Below are 20,861 nucleotides of genomic sequence, written 5' to 3' on the forward strand. Positions count from 1 at the left end.
ACAACAGGCTTGCCACCTCATTTGTGGAACACTTCCCCATGGCAATCAGACATTGACTTTTGTGTATTCTAATCCACAGAAGTATGAACTTGAGAATACTGTTTAATGAACAGCTCTCTATGGAACCACAGAATATTGGGCGGTAATACCTGTACTTGTGGTATCGCGTAAACTGTTTCTCCATCTCACACATCCACAAACATTAAGCATGTCCTGTGCCATCATCTTCAGGCTATGGGAAGTGTATTTATTTAACCCAGCCCCAATTTTAAATTATTCAACAGAACTTCAGAAGTAACCATAACAAAATAATATCAAAGCTAGAAAAGAACTAAAAGGCACAGCACGAATCACAAGTGGACATTACCAGATATGGAAGAGGCAATATTGCACAAAAATGTAACATTGTAGCCCTGCAGAGGACAGTATACAATCTTAAGGAATCAGTTATCTTTTAAGTGGGCAAAAGAAAGAATACACAAGTAGAAACAGTTAAATTATCAGCCTGTAAGGGATAGGATCATATCTACAAAGGACAGTATCAAGTCTAGTTAACAAAAATGACTCGCAAATGACATTTTAAAACTACAAAAAACAATACAGGTCTAAAAGGGATAATACAGGGCTTAGGCAGTAACCGGCGTAATAAGAACAGCATAAAGCCTAATAAGGACAAACATATACCATCATTTTAATAATAAGGAGAAGCAATAGACAACTACCTTTGTAAGTTGCAAACAATATAGGCACCAGATATGGATGCAGACGTGCCAGAAGCTGGCTCTGGTGACTGAATGCATAACGCGCCACCTCTGCTCTGGACGCCGTTCTCACTACCCTCAATTTCACCCTTTGACTCACCTTTTTATTTGTCTTATCTTTTTTCGCTTCTATTCATTCTTCTAGTCATTTTTCTTTTGTTCAGCTTCAGTATTCTTCTTATTATTATTATTACTACTATCATTATTATCGTTATCAGGAGCTATTTTCCCCACCCTTTCCCCATACGCCTCCCCACCGGCACACTCATACACTCACATACCAGTACTGCCACATGGTCACCGTGTCAGATTGTCAAACTATCATAGACCTCGTAAATTGTCTTTGGGCCCAGCCGGAGCCTACAGGTATCTCCTCCCCCTCCCAAACGCCGCCCGGTCTTGTTTTCCGGTTCGCTTCTCACACAGGGAGCAAGGTATTAAAGAAATAACCCATACCCATCTCCAAGCAAAGGGGGCACGAGCTAAGGTAGGGTAGTAGCTTCACAGCTCGGTTGGGGAGGAGGCAAGAAAGCAGAGATATACAGGCATGTACATACCCTTCCTCACATGTCTTCTCCCATATTCTCCCCCCCCTCCATTCCCACCCCATATAAAGTTTGCAGTGTATGACTGTTTTTCGTAGGAACTAAATGTCAAACACATGGCGATATATTGCATATTTGTACCTGAGTGGAGAGGATTATGTGAATGCAACCCAGATTAGAATATGTGCAATCCTATTGCGTTTTCTATTTCCGCTTGTTTGAATACTTAATACTGAAATACAACACAAAAAGATACTTAAGCCCTCGGTCCTTTAATACCATTGTCTTTAGAAATATGATATGTGGATTTCTGGCAGATGGGGCCAAACTCCACCTCAGGCCCCTACCCACCTGCCTGTTGTGTCTCCAGGGGAACTACAATGCCCTGGGGGATCAGAGACAATCCCCAGCACCTATTCTCTCACTGGAGAAGAGGGTTTGCAGTTGCTCACCTCTGGACCCGCGCCTTATGCCTTCCTATGTGTGCCTCCGGGTCTTAGTCAGGCACCCCGCTCTGCTTCTCAGGCGTGGTAGCCATTGCCTTGTGAGCTGGGTTTTTTACCCTACTTGTGCAGCAGTCACCGCTTTGCCTAGGGGCTGCTCATGCAAGATACAGCCGCAGAAGAGCAGTGGTCAACCCATGCTTGGAAGTCAAGATCTGCGCCTCTTACTGGTCTGTTGTTGTAGTCCCCAGCTATATGGCTGCCATATTTGATTTGGCCGGCCGGCCGTCCTTTGGCGGCTACAACAAGAGGGATCTGCTCTGTCTCGGCCGGGATTTGGCCTGCGCTGCTCGTCAGGGTAGTGCCTAGCAGTTGGGTGTACTCTCATCTGATTGATTGATAGGCTTTATTTCGATATAAAAATATCATAAAAGCTTGTTCAACAATTATAAAACACAACATTTACAACAATCACTTCCTAATTACACAGAAAGGGAGTAAAATGTTAAAACAGTTAAAACAAGAATTAAATTGACAAGGACAGCCTTCTTACACGAATCAACCATGACCATTTTAAAAATTTTGAAACACCGCAAACAACCAAAGCGGATGTGTCAGACATTAAAATGCGTAGCGCCACTGTGTGCTGGCGGGTGCCTAAAAGTTTACATAAGGGTTTGAGCCAGCGCCTCCTAGGTGCACAGTAATCCGGACATTCGAAAGGAATGTGGGCTACCGACTCTACTCGAGTGGGACAACGCGCACAAAAGGGGGAGGACTGGTAAGAGGATTTCCATCGGGCAATCAGTTCACCTACAGGTAGGGTCCCCACTCTAAATTTAAAATACAGGGCCCGGTCAAAAGGGATGGGGATCATATCTAGATATGGTTCATAAGCCACCACATCTTTAATCCTCACAAAGGGTACAGTGGAATTACAATGACGTGGATAGCCGTTTTACATCCCTCAACCATTTAATCCTGGACCAGCCTTCCGTTGCCATGACCTCTGATAGCGCCTCTGCATAGGAAGCGAATTCGGGCACCCGCCACAACCAAGCCCAAAGAAGCAAGGGGTGGAGTTGGGCTTGGTCCTTAATCGATATGCAACCTAGATCCAATAGCACGGGTACTGTAGGTGTGCTCAGTGGGAGAGCCATCAGATCTTTCAGAAATTTGCTCTCCGATTTTGCTAATGCGTCTAGGTTGCAGGTGCCCCACAACTCCGCCCCATAGCACTAACCCCTCTAGCTTTGTATATCTCCACAACTGGGGCGATAGGTTTGCTTGTGGAGGAGCGTTGCTCCTTAAGTAATACACCACCCACCCTTTTGTGACTAAGGAGCATTTTTCGGATGTGCGGGTTCCAGCTCAATGAATCGTTAAGGCGAATGCCCAAATAGTCGAACTCAGATACCCTCTCCAATGGGACAGAGTTCAGAGCCGGGGGACGCCCAGGTTTTTTAGGCGGATTCAAAATCAAATACTTGGTTTTATCAGTATTTATTACCAATCCCCTTAATGAGCAGAACTCCTGAAAGCTATTCAGGAGACTCTGGAGGCCCATGGGAGTCTTTGAGATGAGAAGGGTATCATCTGCAAAGAGCAATGTTGGGATCCGTTTACCCGCCAGGGACGGAGCATCCGGGGGATTTCTTAACAGATGCTCGACCACTCCGTTCACGTAGAGAGAGATCAGAGTGGGAGCTAGCTCACATCCCTGGCGGACGCCCCTTCCCACAGGGATACTATCAGTTTTTTCACCGTTCATGCCCCATCGCACCTGCGCAAAATTGCCGGCGTGTAGTCTCACAAGAAGGGACAGGATATATGGAGGCAGCCCCAGTTCTAACAAGACCTTTCACAACTCCTCCCTTGGTACCAGATCAAAGGCAGTCTTAAGGTCTATAAAGGCCAAATCCAGACTGCCTTTGCCCAGCACCACCACCTTCCAATACAAGAGAGCCAGTCTAAAGGCCTGTTCAATCGTCCCGGTTCCAGAACAAAATCCAGTTTGGAAGTCCGACAAGATGTTGTTGTCGTCCACCCACTGAAGCACCCTCCCCAAGATCACCTTCCCTGCCACTTTTTGTGATGAGTCGATGAGACTTATGGGCCTGTAGTTGGCGGGGTTGTCCAGACACCCCTTTTTGAATATCGGGACAACCTCCGCCCCCTTTCAGGATTCAGGTACAGGCGCACCGCTATTGATAGCGTTAAGCAATGACGAAACCAGCTTCCCCCACTCCTTGGGGTTTGCGCGTAGCAGGTCACCCGGTATCCCATCAGGCCCAGCTGCTTTTAGGGGCACCAATGATTTAATTACACCTTCCACCTCTCTAGCAGTGAAGGGAGCGCCCTCAATATCCCCAATACAGTCAGCTAAGGAAAAGGTGGTATCGGAAGCCACCTCAATAGGGGTATAGAGAGACAAGAAATGGTTAAACCAGTTCTGGGCTGGGATGTTACACGTCATCAGGGTGCTGACTGGCCTATCCCTAGATCTTATAAGGTTCCAAAAACCTCTGGAATCCCTGCCCGCACTTGCTTCCATGAGATCCGCCCAGAACCCATCCTCCCATTCTCTCTTTGCTGCGATTGTTGCCTGGGTGTACTCTTTCCTAGTCAACCTAATTGCAGCCTGGGATTTACTTTTGACAGCACCTATCAGGGCGTTTTTCTTCCCCCTGCATTTTTTAGTAAACCAGCCCAGCGGTTTGGACGGCTTCTTACTATTACCAGCTCGGGAGGCCTTGCTTGGGAGAATAAAAAGTTCACTCAAAGCCTTGGTTCGATCACAAAAAAACACGGTGACTTCCCCAGACAAAGGAATCAGCGAGTCCAATTTAGATTGGGCTATATCTAAAAGTGTCCCAATAGCTAACACTTTCTCTTCGTCTATAATAAGCTTGCTCCACTTCAAATGTCTACCGCAGTTAGAGGGATGTACTTCATGGGGTATAGATGCTATACAGTGCGTATGCACCCCCTGGTCCCCGATCCACAGGGGAAGGAGGACAAGAGAGAGGAGATTGTGGTCACTCTCGACTGATGGAAGGACCTCCATATCCCGCATGAAGCTCCAAAGCTTTACGTCAAGGAGAATGTAATCTATCCTTGACGTATGATTAGCCCTGTTGTAAGTATGGGCTCCAGAGGGATCTGACGGCGTCCTTCCATTAACAGCCCTTAGGCCAAATTCCATGGTTAAGAAATTAATTTGGACCACCACTTGAGACCACCTCCTGATGGGAGGTATAGTTAGGACTGGTATCCCTCTCCTAATGTCTTCATCGGCGGTTCCCAAAGTGTCCTCCGACCCCAGGGGCTCAAACGTGCAGTTTAGGTCCCCTGCGACCAGGACATGAGATCTGTTGGGACACTGCCTAAGCAAAGGTTCCAACCCTGATACTATGGGTGATTGCGAACCTCCCTTCGTGCCCATGGCATAAATATTAATAATATCCAAGGTCAGCCCTCTCCGCGGTCCCATTAATTGAAATGCTGAGTAGATCGGGTGAATTTGTCACATGCTGAGCAACTTGGCAGCCGAGTGAGATAGCAACCCATATGAGGAGGCCTCCTGAGGGGCGGCCCTTCCCCGAAAGGGGGAACACAGCTGGTACAAAAAAGGATGAATAGCCTAACTTGTGGCAAGTCTCCCTACTCCAAGTTTCTTGGAAGATGCAAATAGAGTAGCCTTCCACAAGCGTGTTCCAGTCGGGTAGAGCCAGCTTCTTCGAGATACCCGCAACGTTCCAGCTGAGAATCCTTAGGTCTGGATCCGCCACAGCAGGCTCCCTGCGGGGTTCAGAGCTGGATACCCCCTCCCTCTCAGGGGTTGTCCATGGTGCACTACCTCCTTGTTGAATGCCGACAACCAGGTTGGGATCCTGATTTAGGGGGCTACATGCAACTGGTAAAAATGGTGGATTAGCATTACTTGGGCCTAGGACATGAGACTCAAACACAAATCCCGGACTCGGAAGCAAGGAAGCCACCCCAGAGCAGATATCATTTCAATGTCCTAGCGTCCTCCCATATGGCCCGGACCATGCAACAGGCTGATATGGCAAAGGGATGTAATGATTCTCGGGAGAGGTAAAGTTGTGCCTCCATCCCCCACCCAAATAAGTACCGTTTTCTACGGGTCTTGGGTAAAAGTAATTCAAGTCTACTACACCAATGCCTGCACCACCAATCCCTAAATTCCGATTGCAAATTTTTTGGGCAACCCTAACATCCTTAAAATTTACCACCACACAGTCTCCCTCAAAATGCTTATGCCCGTAGCCTACCCACCCTACCCTTCTGACGCCTAGGATCAGGCTATCTAGTTCCCTAGGGAGAGGTCTATTTGTCCTTAACCAGTGCAAGGTTTTATTATTAAGCAACACATAGCAACAGAGTTTCCGTCCCTAGCAACCTCAGAAAAATCCCCCTCTCTCTAGAAGGTTCGACCACCCTTCTCACCCCCAAACTCAAATGCATCCTACTCAACTGCAGATCGGCCCAAAGACACTCTTCCGACATCGCTGATCTCGTCTCAGCAATGGAACTGGACCTAGCCATTCTGACGGAAACGTGGCTTACTGAAGCCTCTACCCCGATAATGGACATATTAGTCCCCCCCAATTATCACATCATTAGACTGGATAGGCCTGTCAAGACGGGCGGGGGAATTGCATGCATCTTTAGGAGCAACCTCTCCGTCACTAAAGCTGCCTCCCCCTCCCTCACCTCCTGTGAACTCCTCTGCCTCGATATCACCAGCGAGGGCAAACAAGTTTGTGCTTTACATCTCATCTATCACCCGCCTGGCGACAACCTCATATTCACCCAACAACTCATGGACACGATCACCTCCAATGCCGGTCGGCAGATCACCCAAATCTACCTGGGTGACTTCAACCTCCACTGGAATGATCAGAAAGACACAGAGGTGAACAGTCTCAAAACTTTCCTTAATGCGCTTGACCTCACCCAAATAGTTGATAGACCAACACACGACAAAGGCGCAATACTCGATCTCATCATCGCCAAGGAGGACTCCACCAAACTGGAGGCGATCAAACCTTGTGACTGGTCAGATCACCACATTATCACCTTCTCTATTAACGAAAAAGTTAAACCTAACCCGGTTCAGCCCACCAAATCCAAAATCTGGAAAAGGGACATGAAGAGTCTTAACCCCTCTACACTCCCTCCCCACCTCGACAATCTCCTCCTCCCCCCTCCAGGTGTCTCGGATGCCCAAGCACTGACCGACCACTACCTTGACTCTATGAAACTGATAGTCAATGAAGTCGCTCCACTGCAACTGAAGAGAGTCTCCAACAAAAGTTCTAACCCCTGGTACGATGGCAGACTCAATGACGACAAGCGCACTATGCGAATGGCAGAGCGTACCTGGAGATCTGACCCCTCATCACTGCATCTAAAGACGCTTAAAAAAAAGAGAAATGACTATTTCAGGAAAATAAAGCGCACAAAGTCTGACTTCTTTAGCCGTCTACTGGACCAAGCAAAAAACAGGCCAAGGAAACTGTTCGAACTAATCAAGACTCAAACAAAGGCACAACCCTTACAATCAAACAAAGCAACAAGCGACACCCCACACTGTGAAGCCTTCTCTGCTTTCTTTAAGCAAAAGACCGACAACATAAGAAATGACCTCGTCATGGACTTAAGCCGATTCCCCAATCACACCAGAATGTCCAACATTCAACCTAAAAACAATGCATCATGGCTGCACTTCGACAGCTACACGGAAGAAGATATATACAAACTACTCTGCACCCTGAAGCCCTCTAATCACCTCACAGACCCCCTACCTGCTAATGCGTTAAAAGACTTCACCCCCTTGCTCCTCCCTCTTTGGACCAAAATCATCAACAGCTCTCTTCAACAAGGTCTCATCCCAGACTCCCTCAAGGTGGGGCAAGTCACACCTATACTCAAGAAACCCACAGCTGATCCGTCTGACCTGAACAACTACCGGCCTATCACCAATATCCCCACCCTGGCCAAACTGCTGGAGAAATGTGTCCAAATCCAACTAACAAAACACATTGACTAATTTGACCTTCTCAACACTCACCAATCAGGCTTCCGAGCGAAACATAGCACGGAAACAGCTATGACACACATAATTGATGACGCCCTCCAAATCCTTGACCGCAATGATTCCTGTCTCCTCATCCTTCTTGACCTATCGTCAGCTTTTGACACGGTCAAACATGAGAACTTATTGGAGCTGCTAAGCACTAGAATGGGTCTCTCGGGAACTGTTCTCAAATGGTTTGCTTCTTTCCTGCATAACCGGTCGCAGAAGTTCAAGATCGACAATGTGCTATCTAAACCAGTGCCTGCAGACCTAGGTGTCCCACAAGGATCCTGCCTCTCCCCCACACTGTTCAACCTCATCATGGAACCACTCGCCACCTTGCTCCAAGCATCCAATGTTCAATTCCATATGTACGCCGATGACACACAACTGTACCTAAAGCTACAATCCCCGGAAGATATCAAACTACTGAATTCCACACTTAGCAACACTCAATCCTGGCTGGCCGTTAATCACCTCAAACTAAATGCGCTGAAAACCGAGTTCCTACTCATCTCACCCCCGGCGAAAACTTCCACCACCCAAACGTGGCTCAATAACCTAACAGCACTCAATGTCCAACCTACTATCGTGGACTCAGCGAAATCCCTAGGCATCACAGTTGACGCCAAGCTCAACATGCAACAGCACATTAGCATAGCCACAAAAGGGGCTAATTTCCATATCAACACACTGAGGAAACTCAAACCCTTCCTCCCTGCCAAAGACTTCCAAACTGCTGTACAAGCTTTAGTCATCCCTCGCATAGACTACGGAATTGTGGCCCTCAGCGGACTCCCGCTATCCACAACAGCACCCCTAAGAGCCTCCCTGAACGCTGCTGCGAGACTCATTACTGGCTCGAGAAAACATTCACATATTTCCCCAGACCTAAAATCTCTAAAATGGCTGCCTTTTGAAGCCAGAATTCAACTAAAAATTGCAATAATGACACACTCGGCGGTGCACCACAAAGCACCCAACTACCTCGCGCAAAAGTGGTCTATATCAGGAGGGTCGAGATCCAATCGTAGTACAAAAAATCTACTTCTGAAACCTAGTAGATTCCGGAAAGAAAAAACATACAAGCGCTCCTTCTCAGGAATGGCACCCAGGATCTGGAATGCGCTCCCTCCGGAAACGAGGCTTATCTCCTCCACGGCACTCTTCAAGAAAGAGGTGAAGAGAATCCTTCTGGCCAAGATCTCCTGAACATTACAGAGACTGGAACTGAGTCTCTGCATCGCGCTGTATCTCTGATCACCCTGCCCTTTGGCACTATCCTACTACCTAGAGGGGCACTACTACGCTACTCTCGTCCTATCGACCAATATATGCTACTCTTTGTTGGATTTATATGACTTGTTTACCTGACTGTATTTTGATAGGTTTTGATATGTTTCTGTACATTATTGTTATCTATGTTACTCTATGTTTATTGACCACTATATTGCTCCCATTATTTTGTTCATTCCTGTTGCCCTTGCCCCTGTCTCTGTGAAGCGCTCTGATATCTGTAAGGATCTTGTTCGCGCTATATAAAACTTTGAATAAATAAATAAATAAATAAGCGCTTGGTAGGATTCTTGCTGGTCAGCCTTCAGGGATGGTACGTTAGTAAGGATGGCAACATAAGGCTGGCAATCTGGTGGTAGATTCACAGGTGGTATTCTAGGGGCCTCTTTGAGAGGGAGCGCGTCAAGCTGGATAGCTGGTGGAGGATTGGAACTAATTCTTCTTGATTGAGCTAGCTCGGGGCCTTTGCTATTACCAGAATTTCTTGGTTTGGCAGGACCATTTCTACCAGGAGCCTCATACTGCACGGGCTTCTTAACAGGGACAGTACTAGCCTTAGGTGTATTTGGATGTTCTGTAACATTCGTTGCGGCCAACCCTGGGTTACGGACGCCCCCAGAGGAAGCCACAGCGTGTATAGCGGGGGCATTTACCACTACCACCCCATTAACCGTTTCAGATGCAATAGGTGGGCCCTGCGGGGATGCAGGGGTCGCCCGGGCAACAGTTTCCCCCCCTAGTCCGTCCTCCCTAATTCTAGAGTGTAACTTAATGAGAGATTTTATGGGAAAAAAGTTGTCCAGGGTCACTTGCTCAAACCTATCCAACCGCTCTGCCAGCCCTTTAACTCTCTCTAAGACCGGGATCAACAATGAATTCATCATTTTCTCTAATTGGGTAATCGAGGAGGTTTCATGGGGTAGGACTTCGGCAGAGTCAGTCGTCAGGTCAACAGGTGACTTCTCTGCTAAAGCACCAGAGGGCTCTACCCCAGTGTCTCCCTGGGGGCAACTTACACCCAACCCCGCGCCCTTATGGGTCCCGCCCACCCTGGTACCAAGTCTCCTAAGTTTCTTATAGGGTTTAGGATGGCTACTGTTGCGCGGGCTAGCAGTTATTTTCCTTTTAATATGGAGTGATCTATTTACTACCAGCGGTACCAACACTGGTGGAGGGAGGGAATCCCCATGGCTAGAAGAAATGTTAGGAGAGAGCGTAGGGACGGAGGTCTCACTGGACCGTGAATCCGAAGCGTTATCTTCGTTAAGTGGGGCTATAACTGCCATACTCTCCAGCCTATCTATACTGACCCTTAAAGCAGCAACCCGTGGATGATCTAAAAGGGGAGAAGCATTCACCTGGGGATCGGATGCACGTACTGGAGAGGGAACTAGCGCCAAGGGACCCAATGACGACCACTTATTTGAGAGAAGTTCTCGAGAAAGACGCCGCTCTGTTATGGCGATTTCCTTCTCGATAACTGTAACAACTCGGGTGATAAACTGGTCCATTGCGCCAGTAACACAACCAGGGCCAACCCCCCCCCCCCCCCTCTCAGACTCTTCCCTGAACGAGTAGACATTAGCATAAACAACCAGAAAGAAATATATACACTGTGCCCGACGAAACAACTTCCTAGCTAAAAAACAATCAACAGTGTACAAGAATTGGCTAACTGTCCATGGTACCGCAGCCAAAGTTTTCAGGGGGATGGCCCAGCCCAGCCCTGGACGGCCCCAGACGGCGGTCTCGCCCTTGTCCCGGGCTTCTCCCGGGACGCACCCCCGCAGTGGTTCGCTGAGTCTACTAAATAGGGTGTGAAACGGTCAGGGGGCGGGGCAATCAGGGAGAGCGGACCAGGTGCTGCAGGTTAGTCGGGCAGGGACTCCTGGTAGATGGAGTCCCTGCGGCACCGCTCGCAGCCCTGCTGCAATTCCAACCCTCGCCTCAGCCGACCTCAGCGCCACAACCCCAGGTCCAGTGCAGGCTCCCGCTGCTCAAAGTCCGCGAAGTACAGCAGAAGGGAGAAGAACAACAAGCAGAGTTCCAGTCAAAGGGCTCCTCGCAGGGCAAGGTTAGTGCAAACAGTGTCCCACCGAGGTGGTAGGCGCAGGGGTTTTTGCTCCTTCGTGGTCAGAGGGCGGGGCAAGCAGGGAGAGCGGACCAGGTGCTGCAGGTTATCATCTATTGCAGCATGCCAGCAACAGGGTGCACGCAGATGCTCAAACGAAGATCCAGGAGCTCATGGAGAGACGTCCGACATCTTGGCCCTCTTAGCCATGCCACCAAAATAGTCCTTATTTTTATGACTTTTTAGACACCAAAACAAACCAAATCCACCAGACGGTTACGGAGATATAGATTTTTAAGCATAACGGAAATCACTGCTTTTCAGTCAAAATGTAAACAAGCATTGGCAACTACAGTGGTTATCAAAAGTTTCATTAAACATTTATAGAATTATGTTAGAGTACTCCGGCCCACTGTGGGTGACCAACTCCTGCAGCGAGCAGGTCAAGGAGGCCAGTGAGAATTCATAGGACAGTTACCTTGTCACCAAAGCAGTCCCTGGTCCAGTTCCAGGCTCTATGGGCAAGTCGCCATAGACTTCATGAAGTGATCCTGATGCAAAGGATACAGGATTCTGAAAATGCTGTATGGTTGACAGGGGGCTTCCAGGCACTACTTTCCGGTCTTGGTGGGCAACGATGCCACAGGGGTCAATGCCCCTCGAAGTCGTGCTGGGTCCAGCAACGGTCCTGTTGCCACTGGACTACAGGTCTCTGGTCACATCGAAACCAGCGGTACACGCCTACGGGAAAACCGGTTTGGAAAAATGTTCCCCTCTGTCCCTAATGCCAATCAGTTTACCAGAAGAAAACAGTAGTCCCTCCTATGTGTGTCCATAATTTTCCCTTGAAAGGCGGCTTCCCCTCTGAAGCTCGCCTTTTGGGTTTACACCCTGTGTGGCTTCCTGCCAGGGAGAGGCAAGACTTCTTCCAAGCGTGGGCCTCAATTGTTTCCTTTCCAGGGAGTCGTTCACACTTCTCCTGAGGAGATCAGAAGGCTCTCTTGTGGCAAGCTTCTGCGGGCACAGTCACTGGAAAATGTGGGCAACAGAGTGGCAACTTTCAAAAAGTTGCTTTTAGTTCAAAGTTACATAAAATATCAAGTCAAGTATGATGTAACAATTATTTTGAATCCTTGAAGTACCAATTTCAGTTAGCACTTCTGAGATGTCACTGTGAAACCCAGTACTCGCCAACGGGTCTACTAGCCTTCCCACAGCAAAACGACAATTTGGAGTTTTTACAGATATAAAATATCTGAAGAAAATATATGTCCTACTTTTTTTTTTAAAAGTTAACACCCAGCCTTAGGAATCATTAGGCCTGCTGAAGGGTTGACACATATACTAAAAGCGAGATCTGGGCTTTGTCATGGATTTAAATGGCAAAGTCGAGTTAACAGCTTAAAACTGTTATTCCAGTCTGCATAGGCAGGCTGGGAGACCCATTTTACTGTGTCGCCCTCTGGGTGCCAATATAAGTGCAGCAGTCGATGAGGGACACTTTCACTTTCAGGCCCTGGGTACCCCCTGGTACCATATAGGGGGGACTTATAAGTAAGTTAACTTATGCCGATTGGTTAGAAGCCAATACAACATGTACTTTTAAGGGTCAGAGCACTGGCACTAAGGTCTTATTAGCAGGCCTCAGTGCACTCTCAGAGTGGAAAAACCATCAGCATCAGTCCAAAGCTTTGGGGGTGATCATGAAAAAAGAGGCATTTCCGTACACTCCCGGACTACAGATCAAGGCTAAGAAGTGTCTGCCCAACAGCCAAACTCCAGTAGCATACCAAACCTATCCAAACACATACTCATATATTAATTTACCTGTTGTTCATTGTGTGAATGCCACACAGATCTATTCTGTGCTACCCATTCCACTTTCTACACATGCTCTAGAACTCTCTCAGAATAGGAGAAATCGCTATACTCAGCAGCACCTCTGTCAGAGTGAGAGAGCCTCTTACAAATGCTGGCAAACGTCAATTTCTTTCCTCTCTAGAAGAAGAAAGATGTGTGAGGGAACGTAGCGCAGCACTAAAAATGGTTATTAACTGACATTAAGAAGTTCACAATACCCTTAAGAAATCTTTTTTGTACTAAATAGCTTTTTAAGTAGGTCCTGCACATCAGATGGGTTTTCTAGACAAGAAGGCTAAAGACATAGCTTCAGACTAAAGTACTGTACCTTGATTGAGCTGCGCTGGCACATTTCCCCAAAGCAGCATATCTCAGCAGTTCATGTATTTGACTGTAACTGATTTCACAGTTATCTTGAAACAATTCGGTAGACAGGCGAACTTTCTTCTACAAGAAATAAAAAAACAGTTATAAGCCCAACAAGAACAATACTCTTTCACAGATGAAGTAGATGGAAAAAGGATAAAGGGAGGTGACGTTGAAAAAAGAGGAGAGCAGAGAGGGGGTGAGGTAGCAAGAAGGTTGTGGCAGAGATAGGGAACACAGAGGCAGAAGGTACAGGTAGGCACAGAGAATTAAGAGAAGTGAGGTCGTGAAAGGAGGGTTAGAGAGGTCCATTGGGAGACAGATAAAGTAGACCTAAGGGAGATAGAAAGAAGTGAGAGAGCAGGATAGGTACATAGAGAAAGGGAAATAGATAGAGAGTGAGGTAAAGAGAGAGGATGAAGTTAAGTAAAGAGACGCTCGGGTCAGAAAGATACATTTTTATAAAGACAAGAAAACATCAATGCCACCAGCTGCGTGAGATAGTGAAGGGTGGGCAGGCTGGTGTTCAGATCACTTCACCATGAGGAACTCAGGAGATTGCACACTTGGATGCGGAGGGTTCTTGGGGGCCCAGAAGCCCTCCTGTTACCTCCAGTGAGTGTGATACAGTAGGATTCCTGAGAGCTGGTTGGCGGCCCCCACTCCCTTTCTCCACCATTCTGCAAACGGAACTACAAGTTAAAAACCATTCGAAATTCACTTTAAAAAACCAAAAAGATTACAGGGACGTTCTAGTTAGGCTCAGATTTTACTTGGATAAAACCACTAAAATTCAGCAGGTATAGTTACCTGAGCGAACTATAACTTGCGCCCCTGCAATGCACGGCTTATGACCTCACATATTACATCACTCATGACAAGGTCAGTGACATCACTGATGACATCTCACATGACATCACTGTTGACATCATCCAAAGAAGTACTCATACACCCATTCACACCCCCATACAACCTCTTGTATGCTCACTCACACACCGACACAACCACTCAAATACCCATTCACAGACCCATACCAGCACTCACACACCTACTCACTCCTCCATAGAGCCACTAACACACCCACTCACTCACTTGTACAGTCACTCACATAACCATTCACTCACCCATACAGCAATTCACACACCCACGTATTCACCTACAGTTGTTCACCTACCCATACAGCCTCTCACTCACCCACACAAGCACTCACACATTCATTAAATCACTTATATACCCATTCACACATCTATACAAGCAGTCACATCCACTCATTCACCCACACAACCATTCACATAGAAACTCACTCTCCAATACAGCCACTCACACACCAACTCACTTAACTAAACACCCATTGAAACAGCCACTCACTCATCCATACAGCCACTTACACACCCAGTCACTCACTCATACAACCACACGTATAATCACTACACACCCACTTACCCACCAATACAGCCAATGGCACAGCCACTCACCAATGTAGCTACTCACACAGCATTTCACTCACCCACACAGCTATTCACATACCCACTTATACACCCATAAAGCCACTCTCACACCCATACACATAAGGATACATATAGTCACACTGACACTCACATAATATATGTTAGAAGTAGTATCACGCAGTAGAAGAGCACCTAGTATACTTATTTAACTTTTGTAGTAGGTTAGTATATATGTTTAACACCCATGAACTCTTAAAAACATTTACTCTCACTTGATGATGTCATCAGTGATGTCATTTGAGATGACATTAGTGACTTAATATGTGAGGTCATAAGCAGTGAATTGTGGAGGCGTAAGTTATAGTTAGCTCAGGTAACTATAACTGAATTTCACTGGGTTTGTAGGAGTAAAATCTGAGCCTAACTATAACGTCCTTGTAACCTTTGATTTTTTCAGCAAATATATATAGTCAGGCAATGCTTATTTTCATACAATGCATGCCTTCCTACACTAAAACGGTTCACAAACAAATAAGCATTAGCAAAGGCAAAAGGTCAGCAGCCAATGCTACACCTACTGGCTTTTCCACTTCATGTTTCTTTTGCTGTGACGTGAGCTTTGACCACCAGCTATAGCTGTCTCTAGCGCCACCTAAAAAGATAATCTGGGAGACAAAATGGGGCTTTAGAGCATGGTATGGGAAAGCAGCAGCACAGAGCTTAGTTTCCTGTGTACACCAGTTGATGGATACACCTGGGCCTTGAAGTTCAAGCCCATCACGTGAAGGAAGCCTCGTCTGCACCTTAAGTTTTCTAAATCAGTGGTTCTTAACCTGTGATCCGGGGACCACTGGGGTGGCCGCAAAACCTTCTCTTGGGGTCTGCAACCCATAAGAAATATGAAAAATAGACTAAGTGCATATATATATAAAGAAGCAAAATACTAAATGAAACATTTTAAAACGTTTTGTGAATGTAAATCAGTTTCAAATTGGAGGCTAAAAATTAAGTTAGTATCCTCAGATTGATTTGCGAGAGCCCTGGAAATGCATCAAACTGAACATTGTACAGACAATGGGTGGCCTAAATTGAAAAAGCTTCAACCTGCTCATTAAAATTGTGATTTTTTTTACATTTGAGAATTAAATACAATATTTCATCATGTGTGTATTTGTTTGATGAAAGCTGATTTCCTCAATGTTAGTGTATTGTTGTATAGAAAATGCTTAGCCAGGGTCCACACGTTCCAATAATGACTTGATGGAGGTCCCCGGATACCAATAATAATTCAGTGGGGGCTGGTGGGTCCCAGTAATGATTAACTATTGGCCCTCAGAAATAAAAAGGTTAAGAATCACTACTCAAAACCATAGGCCTTTTCAGTTTTGTTTCAAGTACTATTAAAATTGTTACATATTAAATGTTTGTTTTATTCTTAAAGGCTCATGATACCAAAAGGCTGCAGGCACTGGGAAATGGAGGTCAGCTTAAGGACAACAGTGTTGATAAAGTCAAATGCAGAATGATGAGAACTGAGCTCAGCTGGGAAAAAAAACAAAAAATACAATGACCATTGTGTCTCTGCTTACTCACAAAGCCCGGAAGCCACCTACCTTCGAGTCACGCTGATTTTGGGAAGCAGTTTCTTTTCTGTTGCTATCTACATCCTTTCTTCTCTTTTTGCTTGGGGATTCGTTGTGGATTTTCACATTCTCATTCGGTCTTTTCAGATTAGGCGCAGGAGAGGCTTTATCCATTTTATAAATCAGTAATAATCACATCTGAAATGTGAAATGCAGAAAAAAAGTCCATAAATCATATGGTCAGTCAAAAACAGCACAGAGAATAATCCTGGCCCCATCTATTTTTCATCAGTGCGGAGGTTCTGCCCCGCACCAGCTGCACCAATGATTTGGCATGAAAGGCTGCAAGATGTAGTGCAGTCCCATGAGTACGTGGTGGCACCGCAGAAAATACAGGGGTGTTTGGGATGCCAGTTATGAGAACTTGAAGGTATCTTTCTCTGAAGCTCATCATAAGCTGTGACTACTGTACAATAGCCGGTGACATCACTGTACAATGCTCTGTGACATCGCATTCACCAACTTAAAGGGGGGGAGGTTTTTCACATGGCTGGTGCACACCTAAAATAAATTAAGTAGATGACCCTCAGGTTAGAGGTATAATAACAAACTGTTGCAGCGTTAACGCTGGTCAGTCCATGCACGACATATAAACCAAAAACACACATTTACACTGAAAACTCTAATGTGCACCTTGCACAAGTTTTAAAAAACAACACTAAAAATGAGAAAAGTGGAAATACCAGCACCGTAAAAGTGTGCTTGGATAGGTGGCAAAAGCTAGATTATTCAAATAATGCGTTTAACATGTTTATTAACAAAGTCTTAAAGTCGTTATGAAAATGAATGGTGAAATTTAGTTTCGTAGGACTTAATGTAGTATTGCTATACCAAACTTAGAAAGTGGGGCCCAAAATCCCTTCAAGTTGCCATTCGGCATGGGTTTCTAAACTCATTTTCAAGTTTGGAAAACATCTTCTGAATTGTCAAAATGGTGTTAGTACATCAAAAAAATTGATTTAGCAGCTGCAGTGTCTAAAATTCTGAGTTTGCGACTGCTAAACATCTTTGCACATCAGGCCCCTAGTTTTTTCCCCTTTAGAGGTTATAGATGACCTGCCCAGGAGAAACACAAGGTTTATGAGGAATGACGAAACCCAGGGGTTAGGCAATACTTCACCATTCATAACGTAGGGGGAGTAGCCCTTTGCAGCTTTCGAGTTAGTGAAGTCTGTTAAGGGTTTATGTTACTCTACCAAGCTCTTTGACGTGTTTAGGGCTTTTGGAACCTCAGTGTGTTTTAGTTCCGTTGAGTCAGATCATTTTTATTCGGATTTCCAGTCAGCTGAGGTTTCAGGTAGAGATGTGCCCTTACACAAACCCTTCTACAGAGGTCTGAAGCAGGAATATCTAACAAAGGCATTGCTGCCACTTGGATGTTTCAATTCAGCTTTCAGAGGTGAAGGGTGTAAATCCCATTTACCATCCTCCCCAGCAATACTCAGGGCCTGTGACCACCAAACTGTTGTCCAACTATATGATCATGGGATGAAATTTCCTAGTGCTGGAAAAGCTGCAGATACATTTTGGAAGACCTACATGTTCATGTTGTTTTACCGATGTTTGGGTTTTAATATTCAGTGACAAGCTTACTGATGTGTCTGGTTTTTTTCTAATCATTTTCAGCAGTGGAAGAATGGTAATAATAGCATGTGCCAGATTATTTTAGGGATAGTATTACACATGTATGACCTATGCAGTGCCTGGAAAGAAAATCAGCTTGGATATTCTTACCCTCAAAAATGTGTACCACAACAAACTGGAATTGTAAAAGCTTGCTAGATAACCTTAAAATCCTTGCCGTACAACAATAACCACCACCTCCACCCAAAATGGTCGCTATAGGTTTGTGATCAGTTTGTAGAGAGAAACGCTTTCCTCAGACATACGAGCACAACTTTTCAGTTGCAAGCAATTCTTTTTTGATCACCGAATACTGCAATTCTGCATCATGCAACAGCCTTCAGGCGAAAGCAGTGTTATATTCTGAATCACCTTTCTTTTGAGTGAGTTCCGCTCCTAGTCCTAACTCTACTTTGCTAGCATTACCCATGATTCTGCAAGGTTCTGAAAGATCAAACAGCTTTAGAGCTTTACTCTCACCCAATTGAGCTTTTACACAGGTAAAGGCTTTGGAACATTCTTCATGCCAAACAAAGTTTGCTCCCTTTCTGAGCAGACTACAGATAGGTCTAATTTTTGTAGCATAGTCTGGAATAAATCGAGAACTTAATTCATACAGCCCTAAAAATGTCTTGACACCACACTTATCTATGAAGGAGCTTCCACAATGGACTTTATCAAACCTGGCCTAGGTTTGATACCTTCCTTAGAGATTGTGTGCACAAGATACTCAACTTCACTACCTAAGAATTGGCGTTTTTCTTTTCTGAATACTACCCTACAGTCCTTGAAAATTCTAAGGACGTTTTCTAAAATTATGATATTGTGATAACCTTCTTTGCATAAACCAGCACAGCATCTTGGAAAACCAATACACCTTGCACCTCTTTTAGCATCTTATACATTAATCTTTGAAAAACTGATACCGCCGAGGCAAACACAAATGGCATACGGTGATATTGAAATGTCCCACTAGGAGAGACAAACACCGTAAGGTGCTTTGACTCTGTATGCAGATCTACTTGGTGGTATGCTAATGCAAGGCCTAGTTTGGAAAATTAACTAGCCCCTGCAGTGTTGACAAACATGTCATTGATTTAGGGGAATGGGTGGGAATCAACCCAAATTTCTTTATTATGTGACCTCAGGTGAACACACACAAAGTTGGCCATTCTGCTTGCGTGCAACCACCAACTATAAAACAATCTAACACACTCATTGTATGATGTCACCAATGATGTCATTTGAGATGTCATCAGTGATGTCATAAATTATGTCAGAGCATATCCTCAGAGATGTAATATGTGAGGTCATAAGCAGTGCGTAGATGGAGGCGCAAGCTATAGTTAGCTCTATAACTAGTGATTTTATGTGGTTCTTTTTAGTTCAAAACGTTAATGTTGTCACTGACATATTTACTCAACTACAACGTTACTTTAACCTTTGGTTATATATGCATATATAAGCCGAAGCGTCACATGAGACCTGTGATACATATGTGTTGTATCTGGTTTATGGTATAATGCATCCTTCCTGTTTCTTTGTCCTTGCTGCTCAGCCAGTGTGAATGTGCTATGTGGAATGTTGGTGTGCATGGCGATGTAATGGGATATGAGGATGCTTGTCATGTGGAGTGTGAGTAGGAGTATGGGCTGAGCAGCAGGGAGGCTGCTCCTGGTGGAACTAAATACGGATCTACTACAAAACCATCCTAAGAACTCAGAATAATAAACCTTCATCATTAATCTACATCTCGGCTACTGAAATTTTTTTAATAACATTGTTGCGACGAGGATGGGATCCGAACCCGCGAGTGTAAAGCACAATGGATTAACATTTTGACGATGATTTGGGGATTAATCTACAGAAACTACGCATGAGGATCTACTCTAAGCAACGATAAAGGAAACGTAAATAAAGAAACAATTTGAGAACTTATGATAAGAGCCTGCCTAAGGATTTTACGCCCTGCTGCACCACCAGTGACCAGCATCATTCGGACAGCCCATATACAGGGTGTATATCTTTCCGCCTGATTTTAATTTTTCAAGCTTCTGGTTACATCCACCACAGGTCAGGAGGCAGCTCTTACTTCAAACATACAGTAAGTGCAACAGCAGAATTCGACTCTTGCTACTCTGCAATTTTGATGGATGGGCAGAGCTACATTTGGTACTGCACATCTGGCAGAGCAACATTTAACAATCATCTTTGAGGTTTTTGGGATTTTGTATTTTATCAATGGAGCTGTTGCCTGCAACATTCTTTTGCGGTGAGGCAAATTTGTTACTCGCATTTTTGGGTGTGAGGTTACTAGAGTGTTTACTCTTTTCTCACTCTGGTTTCAATATGCAACATTTGAATCAGCTTGCTCAGTGTGCATTCTCACTGTTACCAAAGTGCGCCATTCGAATGGTCTGTGAGGAGTTCATAGTTGCTGAGTGCACACTCGATCACAAGAAGGTGTTGCCGGATGTTTTTTAACTTCTTTCTGCTTCTAGCTAGGAACGCTTGAGCTGCTGGGGGGCGTTGTTCAACATCGACGCACCTGGAGCCACCCGGTGGGCGTCATCCCTACGTGCCAATATCTTGATTTTTTGGGAGCAAGCCTTTCAGCATGGATTCTTCCCTGTGATCTCTTTTCTCTGAACTTGGCATGGCACAATGTTTGTGGAGCAGGAGGAGCGTATAGTCTTGGG

The 20,861-nt window shown here is 45.4% G+C and overlaps 1 protein-coding gene across 2 annotated transcripts in view; it reads right to left on the reverse strand.

The window, feature by feature from the left end:
• The window catches only part of REXO5 (RNA exonuclease 5), a 350,267-nt gene that overhangs the window by 319,389 nt on the left and 10,017 nt on the right, over positions 1-20,861 (reverse strand). For both annotated transcript variants that reach the window (XM_078665078.1, XM_078665077.1), the window contains exons 2-3: positions 16,510-16,677; positions 13,411-13,529 (exon numbers count right to left, since the gene is read on the reverse strand). In XM_078665078.1, the coding sequence (XP_078521204.1) occupies positions 13,411-13,529; positions 16,510-16,653 (263 nt within the window). In that variant the 5' untranslated portion in view covers positions 16,654-16,677. The remainder of the gene's footprint in view (positions 1-13,410; positions 13,530-16,509; positions 16,678-20,861) is intronic.

This window comes from Lissotriton helveticus, chromosome 10 (assembly GCF_964261635.1).
Source record: "Lissotriton helveticus chromosome 10, aLisHel1.1, whole genome shotgun sequence".
Classification (NCBI taxonomy): domain Eukaryota; kingdom Metazoa; phylum Chordata; class Amphibia; order Caudata; family Salamandridae; genus Lissotriton; species Lissotriton helveticus.